At 46.3% G+C, this 9,218-nt stretch overlaps 1 protein-coding gene across 2 annotated transcripts in view; it reads left to right on the top strand.

Annotated features, from left to right (window-relative positions):
• LOC112070677 (cadherin-7-like) overlaps positions 1-9,218 on the top strand; it is a 136,935-nt gene that overhangs the window by 101,138 nt on the left and 26,579 nt on the right. For both annotated transcript variants that reach the window (XM_024138106.2, XM_070439070.1), the window contains exon 8: positions 100-236. In XM_024138106.2, coding sequence (XP_023993874.2) covers positions 100-236 — 137 coding nt within the window. The remainder of the gene's footprint in view (positions 1-99; positions 237-9,218) is intronic.

The following is a 9,218-nucleotide window of genomic DNA, read 5'->3' on the forward strand; positions in this document are numbered from 1 at the left end:
ATCTATAGGAGTGTTGACATGGCGGGTGCCAGTTGAATGTGGCCCTTGATAGGAGAGCCTTTCCAATACGCTTCCTCTCTCCTGTCTACTTAACTCCAGGTACTCTATAGACCGCAACACCGACTTGGAGCGTTTCTTCAACATAGACRCCACCACCGGTGTCATCAGCACCGCCAAGCCGCTGGACAGAGAAGTTAACGCCGTACACAACATCACCATCTTCGCCACGGAGATCCGTAAGTCAAGTGTTCTTACTCTGCTCTGTCCACACGGTTGCTACATTACATCCGGGTTGTTGTCAATCAACGTTGCAACTTAGATATATTGTCCAGAAATGTACACAATATGCAACTCCATAGTGCACCTTTATCTATTTAGCCCCCCCTCCCCCCTCTTATTGGCTCAAGAGCACACCCAAAAACTATGTAGTACCTCTTCACCAGTGACATCACACACAGACTATAAGGCTGTTGTGAGACATGTCCATCATTACCTCTAGCTACTTTACACTATTAGAAGAAAAGGGTTCCAAAAGGGTCCTTCGACTGYCCCCATAGGAGAACCCTTTTTGGTTCTAGGTGGAACTGTTACGGCTCTCGTTTGTGGTAGGAAGAGTGGACTAAGACGCAGCGTGGAAAGTGTTCATGATTTTTTTTATTCAAAAACACTCAAACAAAATAACGAAAGTCAAAAAACGAAAGCCAACAGTTCTGTCAGGCAAAAAAACACTAAACAGAAAACAAGATCCCACAAAACCCAAAAGTAAAATGACAACTTATATATGATCCCCAATCAGAGACAACGATAGACAGCTGCCTCTGATTGGGAACCATACTCAGCCAAAAACACAAAGAAATAGAAAACATAGATTTTCCCACCCGAGTCACACCCTGACCTAACCAAACATAGAGAATAATAAGGATCTCTAAGGTCAGGGCGTGACAGTACCCCACCCCCCAAAGGTGCGGACTCCGGCCGCAAACCTGAACCTATAGGGGAGGGTCCGGGTGGGCATCTACTCTCGGTGGAGGCTCCGGTGTGGAACGCCGACCCCGCTCCGCTTGAGGCTCCCCCCACTTCGGTGAAGCCTCTGGTGCAGGGTTCGTCGCCGGGACCTCCGGACCGTAGATCATCGCCAGAGGCTCTGGACTGGGAACCCTCGCTGAAGGCTCTGGACTGGGAACCCTCGCTGAAGGCTCTGGACTGGGAACCCTCGCTGAAGGCTCTGGACTGCCGACCGTCGCTGGAGGCTCTGGACTGCCGACCGTCGCTGGAGGCTCTGGACTGCCGACCGTCGCTGAAGGTTCTGGGCTGCAGACCGTCGCTGGAGGCTCCGGACTGGGGACTGCCGTGGAGGCTCCGAACTGGGGACCGTCGCTGGAGGCTCCGGACTGGGGACCGTCGTTGGAGGCTCCGGACTGGGAACCGTTGCTGGAGGCTCCTTTCCATGGATCGTCACTGCAGGCTTCGTGCCATGGATCATCACTGCAGGCTTCGTGCCATGGATAATCACTGGAGGCTTCGGGCCATGGATCATCACTTGAGGCTTCGGGCCATGGATCATCACTTGAGGCTTCGTGCCATGGATCATCACTGGAGGCTTCGTACTTGGAGCCGGAACAGGTCTCACCGGACTGAGGAGACGTACTGGCAGCCTAGTGAGTGGAGCTGCCACAACACATCCTGGCTGGATACCCACTTTAGCTCGGTGAGTGTGGAGAGCTGGCACAGGACGCACTGGGCTATGAAGGCACACTGGAGGCATAGTGCGTAGAGCCGGCGCAAGACACACTGGACCGTGGAGGCGCACCGGAGGTCTGGAGTGCAGAGCTGGCACAACGCGTCCTGGCTGAATACCCCCTGTARCACGGCAAGTGCGGGGAGTTGGCACAGGCTGCACTGGGTGGTGCTGGCTAACTGGGGATACCGTGCGTAGAGCTGGCGCAGGATATCCTGGACCGAGGAGACGCACTGGAGACCAGGACCACTGAGCCGGCACAACCCATCCTGGCTGGATGCCCACTCTAGCACGGCAACTGCGAGGAGCTGGCACAGAGCGCACCGGGCTGTGAATGCGCACTGGAGACACAGTGCGCATCACCGCATAACACGGTGCCTGACCAGTCACACTCTCCCCACGGTAAGCACRGGGAGTTGGCTCAGGTCTAAAACCTGACTCCGCCAATATCCCTGTGTGCCCCCCCCCCCAAAACATTTTTTTGTTGGGTGTTGCCTCTCGTGCTTGCTCCSTTGCTCTAATTCCTCGTATCGTCGCCGTTCTGCTTTCGCTGCCTCCATCTGCTCCCTTGAACGGCGATACTCTCCTACCCGCGTCCAGTGTCCTCCATTCATGATCTCCTCCCATGTCCACTCATCCTGGCCACGCTGCTTGGTCCGTTTTTGGTGGGATCTTCTGTTACGGCTCTCGTTTGTTGTAGGAAGAGTGGACCAAGACGCAGTGTGGAAAGTGTTCATGATTTTTTATTCAAAAACACTCAAACAAAATTACAAAAGTCAAAAAACGAAAGCCAACAGTTCTGTCAGGCAAAAAAAACACTAAACAGAAAACAAGATCCCACAAAACCCAAAAGGAAAATGACAACTTATATATGATCCCCAATCAGAGACAATGATAGACAGCTGCCTCTGATTGGGAACCATACTTAGCCAAAAACACAAAGAAATAGAAAACATAGATTTTCCCACCCGAGTCACACCCTGACCTAACCAAACGTGGAGAATAATAAGGATCAGGGCGTGACAAGAACACTTTTACTTTTCAGGTAGAACCCTTTTGGGCTTCATGTAGAACCCTCTGTGGAAAGAGTTCGACTGTACATGCAACCTAAAAATGGTTTTACCTGGAACCAATAAGGGTTTTTCAAAGGGTTCTCCTATGGGGTCAGCCAAAGAACCCTTTTAGGTACTCGATAGCACCTTTTTTCTACGACCGCACAAGAGGGTCACTCTTCACTTTTGTTACACTCATCGTGACTGCACACAGAGTGGACCAGTGCCTTCACTGCACCTGCGACTTGACAAATCCCGAATTCTATTAAAATGAAGTAAATCCCGTATCATAAAAGACAGACTTAAGCTTCCTATACTATTTCCCAATGAATATCATTAGTCTAAGGCTCACTGGGATTTTATCAATTTCGCTTGGCAGTCTGGAAAGCAGAAGGTCTCCTTGACTCTAGAGGAGAGTTCTGAGCAGATGCTCTGCTGCAGTAGAGGTCGACTGCTGTTGATCGCCGGCTCCAGAACTCGTGGCGTTTGATCGAGCCTCACCATGATTCCAAATGATGGCCGAAGCTGGAGCACACACACACACACACCTCCCATCTCCCAGGCTTTCCTGCTGATGACTTTGTCCGTGACCTTTGGCAAAAGAAGTGCACCTGTTCCCCAATCKCTCCATCTGACTCACTTCTACTGAGGCTGGAACTCAGTCAAACCTGCACCGTGGCAAACCTCCATTGGGGGTGGTATGGTTCTAACTATTATACAAACTCCTCCAAATTGGTATAGGGGAGAGTGGGGTAAGGTGACCCAAAGGGGTATGTAGAGGAACCCTTGTTTAGGGAATCCATACACAAAATGTATAATTTGAACAAATATTTAGGAAGAGCTCATCATTTCATGGAGTCTATGAAAGAGCAAACCACATGGAACAAAGTGGTAAGCAAGTTAGGTCAAAAATCAGTCAAATTATGTCAAAATTATTTATTGTGTTTCATGATGCTTGTATCTAAACCAAAGTAGATCATTTTCTATACATCAGTTGGAGTCTCTATATGATTCAATATGAGGACCTAAACCTAGCATTAAAGTGCATCCTAGCTGTGTGGATTAATGTAATCTAAATGTTTGYCTTGGGGTAAGTTGAGCCAATGGCCTATGGGGTAAGTTGAGCCAATGGCCTATGGGGTAAGTTGAGCCAATGGCCTATAGGGTAAGTTGAGCCAATGGCCTATGGGGTAAGTTGAGCCAATGGCCTATGGGGTAAGTTGAGCCAATGGTTGAGCAAATGGCAAGTTGAGTGCTTCTACACCTGCATTGCTTGCTGTTTGGGGTTTTAGGCTGGGTTTCTGTACATCACTTTGAGATATCAGCTGATGTAAGAAGGGCTATATAAATACATTTGATTTGATTTGAGCGAATTGAAGTGTTTTCTTATATTCATCTGAATTCTGTTGAGTTTAGAGTCTATGATTGTGAGTTCTGCTCCAATATAAAAGTAGCCTCTTTGGGGACACAGTACTCGAATGCCCACCTCACTTAAAGTCAATAGATCATGGTTCCCTGACAACAACAAAAATAAATACTTTTTTTTTGCAGTTTTGAAACTGCAGTAAAAGTCTAGTAACTGCTGTCGACTGTGGTATTTTGGATGCGGTAATTGTAGGACAACTGCAGTGTAGATGCATTGCAGCTCCCTTAAATGTATCTTGGCAGAGGAGATCGAGGTGTTTTCTATTTATCTCTGCTTGGGGAAACGGTGTCTGATCCCTGAAGAAACTATGTATCCATTGTGTTAGCCAGAGTTTGCAATTTGGATAAATAATTAAAGGTGTGTATGAAAACAAATCTTAGGGCTTCAAGGGTTTCAAGGACACAGATTAGTTAAATCCTGGACTATAAAGCATGCACAAAGGTGAATCTCCATTGAAATAACAAGTCTAGGACAAGGCATAGTCTGTATTTGGGAAACTGGCCCTAACTGTGCTATCAGATATAATGATCCAGCTCACCTTAACAAATGGAAGCCTATCACCCTTTAAAATATTATCAAAATGTCCAATAGGATAATACAATGTGCTATATGATAACACAATACGCTATATGATGATACAATATGCTATATGATAATACAATATACTATATGATAATACAATATGCTATATGATAATACAATATTTATTCCCTACTCTTCCATGATTTATTTGTCTGGCGCAATCCAGCCTTTTTGACCTATCAATGGTCCAATACTTGAAGGAAAAAAAGCTATTTCTTGAAGTTTGGAATGCAGCCCAAGCTCTCTCTCAGAGCCACTATCAGGGACGGAGGAGGAGCTTCAAAATCTTCCAGCGATCCAATTTCTACCAGGGTTCCTTATCCGTCATCTTCCTCCAGTTATGAGCTGGCGGATGGCCCAGGCCCTGGGTCCTGGGGCCACCGCCTCCTTGGAGCCAGCGAACATTCTGGCTGATCTCCACCAACGTCTTGTTCTTGGTCTCGGGGATGACGAAAGAACACAACAGGCCGCCACCGCCAGACCCACCGCAAGCAGGAACCACAGGTAGCAGTTTAGAGCCCAGCCGGACATCTGACACCAGGGAGAGAGGATGGACGGACAAGTCAGACACAGGGTTTTCGATTTCTAATTTTCTAGTTGCATTTGTGGCCCTAGACATTTTGTGTTTTTATTGGCCACAGGCATTGTGGTCCTGAGGAGCAAAGGGCATTGGCCATGCTGAGTGAGGGTGGACACCATGTTAGATAGATGCCATGTTGAGTCTGGACCGAGGCCCATGCTTGGGTGGCGAGCCAACGCCATCTCAAGGTTTAAAGCCACTGTAAGGAAGAAAGCGCGCCATTGCCTGAGGCCAGGCACAAGTAGAATACCACCCCCGAGGCAACACACCATATTACCACGAAAGGCTTGGATAGCCAACACAGTGTTCAGCCTGCAAACTGCAGAGCCCCTGAAGCAGGCTAGGGCTTCAAGTGCCAGTGCTTCAAGGGCACAAAACAGGCAGTAGGTTAGGTGGCCCCACCCTGAAGTTCTCGATGCCAGCAACCCTGATGCTGCCATGTTAAAGTAGGGGCAAGCCATGTCAAGTTAAATTGAGGCAGAGGCCATTATGCAAATAAGGACAGATATAAGTGATGAGCAGAGGCCAGTTGGTTACCTGTAAGGAAGGGGGAAGGACGGAAAGCCCACGTGAAAGTGGAAAATCAAGTTGAGCGATCCTCCACACGTGTAGGCTGCTTGGGCGGTGAGGACTTGCTCTAAAACGCTCTTGCCGTTTTATCAGGAAAGGGAACGGCCCCGCCTACAACATACATACCACTGGCGTTAGTACCACTGCACACACCACCACATTCAACCAATAATTTCACAGCCCATATTACAAAAACACGACTATGTTAAACACACTGACAGGTAGAAGTGATAAAGGTGCTGTAAAGAAGAGCTCTTATCTACTGTAGCTACCATATTCCAGGACAGTAAGGAAGGGGGTATATCTTAACAAACATCATGAAATCCAATCATAAGCACCTTTTCATGAGGTTTTGCAGTATAATTCATAACAACCTCCAAACAGATTCATCAGGCGTTTTCAAAATAAAAAGTCCCCTTGAATCACAATGTTAATCTTCCAATTTATATTTTTACTGTCACAGTACCCAAAACCCCTGACACCACTTAATTTTCACCACACCAGGCTGGGAGCAGGCACACGGTCAGCCTCAGATACCGCTGTAGCAGTTTAGGGTAAAATGAACTCTTAAGCAACCAATAGCAGTAGTGGATGGGCACCAGCCCTAGGCTTGCCAGCATCTTTTCAAATACATAAGTAAGCTGCGTTTTGATTTGAGCTTGCCTTGGCCGCAACTGGACTCAAGTGGAACAGTCCCAAAAGTGTAAACCCGACCTGGCCAATCTGGCACTCCAGCAGGCTCAAAGAAAACGTTCAGGCAAACTATTTAAGCCCAGCTCTGGATGGCCACCTGAGCAATTGTTTCACCATTGTAATGTGGTAGTAAGCGATGTCTAATCCTGTCTTTGGTCACAAGTGAGATATGCAACCCTTGGTTACTACCACTGCATAATGACCCCTTGATTTGACATGAGCCCAGGTTGCCTTATTTGTGCATAATATTTGTTGGCCTCATCATAGTGGAGGGTGTCGGAGGAAGTAACACTTTCGACTGATGAGGAGTTAGGCCCCCCCGATTCATGTATTCATTTCTTTGATTTGCTGCAGCTTGAGCGCGCTAGCCATTCATACACCTTTCTGACCAATGAGCGCACCCGTGATCGAAGGGCCTTAATTAATTAAAGACCAGCGATCCCTAGACAGGATGAGCCAATCCCCTAAACGGGACCAGAAGGGGATGTAGTCGGTTTGTCATTACATACAGTCCTTTACAAGAACACTCTCTCATTGTCTTCATATAGGGGATATAGACTCTTATATTCATCATTCACACACAGGCAGATAATCAGGAGGGTTGAGATCCGAAGGCCATTTAGCTGCTATTACACCAACGGTGCCTTCAACTGACCTTCCAGAGGGCGCAATTTCAATACCACACCCAGGGGTCGGAAACCAGCAATCTTGGGCAACACACCCCGGTGTGTCCCTGTAGAAGCGCTGGATGTTGTGTGTGTTGCAGTTGCCTGGCCATGGTCTCTCTGCCAAATGAATGGGAAAGTAAATGTATAACTGAAAGGAGAAAGTAAGTAAAGTAGAAGTAGTAGAGAATGCAGCCTTACCTGGCCCAAGCAGAACCAGCGGATGATACCGGACCACGCATCCACCACTGGACCTATAACGCCAGAAGAAATGGTAGTTAAGTGAACCCTTGTAACATAAGTGTAGCTGGAGACACATAGACGCACATGAACCTAACTTAGTCGATATTCCATAAGGAGATTTCATATTATAGTGGCCGCATCACTCCTTAAAAATTTTCCACTCCCGGTACGCCCAGAAGAGGACGACCCACCCCTCGCAACCCGGTTTCTACGAGTTTCTCGTCCTAATAATTGTTCTGGCCTTCTCATGCTTGCTCTTTGGGGTTCAGGCTTGGGCATTCTTCATGGGGGAGAGCATAAAGCTCTTTCTGACACAAACTCGCCTGAAAAATCGCGAAAACATCAGGAGCTTTAATACAAGAAAAATGTTTGATTGACCCCCATGCACACTTTGCGAAAGTAAACACTACTACTACAACAGATCCTCTGTCTATCCAGAAGGATGGACCAACCTATAGTTAAAAACACACAAACTGCATGCCCTACCGTCCCCATTCCACGCACAAACCCCCCAACACACACACAATCATTTACACACCTGTGTTGCTACTGTCACGTGTAAGCAACGAGAGGTCGAGAGACATAGAACAAGCCGGACGCCGTAAGGATTCCCCCCCCAGCCGTGAGCAGACAGCAAGAATATCCCATGACTAGGAAAGGAAATGCCCCCACCCCCCCTCCCCCCACCCCCCGGCCAATTGCTGATGCGCCGTCCAGAAGTACCCTCCCCACCCAGCCCCTACTCAATATCCCGGCAGCACCTCCCCCCACCCGATTGATGCTTGAAATGACGAGCGCCTCTTGTTGCCCATCAAGAGCTTCTCTTCACTTTCTTATCGGTAAGTTTTATGGGGTATATAAACAACCCACTTAACAGCGAGAGACCGAGAGGAGAGACCGAGACGAGCAGAGAGAGAGAGAGGAGAGCGGAGAGGAGAAGAGAACCCAACAACGATACCACAAAGAGCATGGGAAAGCCGTCCCAACAAAACTCATGGAAATGAACAACACAGCGCACAAAACCTTTTTTTTTATTAGTATTTTTTTTTTTTCTTTTTTTTCTTTTATATAAATTTTATCATCTTTTTCATATCTACTTTTTTTTTTTATTTTTTTCACTTTTTTTTTCTTTCCTTTTTTTTTATTTTTTTTTTTCTTATTTTTTTTTATTTTTTTTTTTTTTTTTTTTTTTAACAAAAAAAAAGACGAGGGGATCTATAAATAGATATACAATAATGCTCTTATATTTAATACAGTGATGGCTTGAACTGGTGATGGAACCAAAGTGTACTGCTTTTAACATTATTGAATAACCTACAGCTCGTGCTATAGATAATACAGTGTGCTATATGATAATACAGTCCAATGTTTATGTAGCTATATGATAATACAGTGTGCTTAGTATTAATACAGTTTGCTATAGATAATAACAAATCATGTGCTATATGATAATACATGTGCTTATAATGATAATACAGTGTGCTATATGATAATACAGTTGCTATATGATAATACGTGTGCTATATGATAATACAGTGTGCTGCTATATGATAATACAGTTGCTATATGATAATACAGTGTGCTATATGATAAATACAGTGTGCTATATGATTAATACAGTGTGCTATATGATAATACAGTGTGCTATATGATATATACAGTGCTGCTC

Source organism: Salvelinus sp. IW2-2015, unplaced genomic scaffold, assembly GCF_002910315.2.
Source record: "Salvelinus sp. IW2-2015 unplaced genomic scaffold, ASM291031v2 Un_scaffold1390, whole genome shotgun sequence".
In the NCBI taxonomy this organism is placed as follows: domain Eukaryota; kingdom Metazoa; phylum Chordata; class Actinopteri; order Salmoniformes; family Salmonidae; genus Salvelinus; species Salvelinus sp. IW2-2015.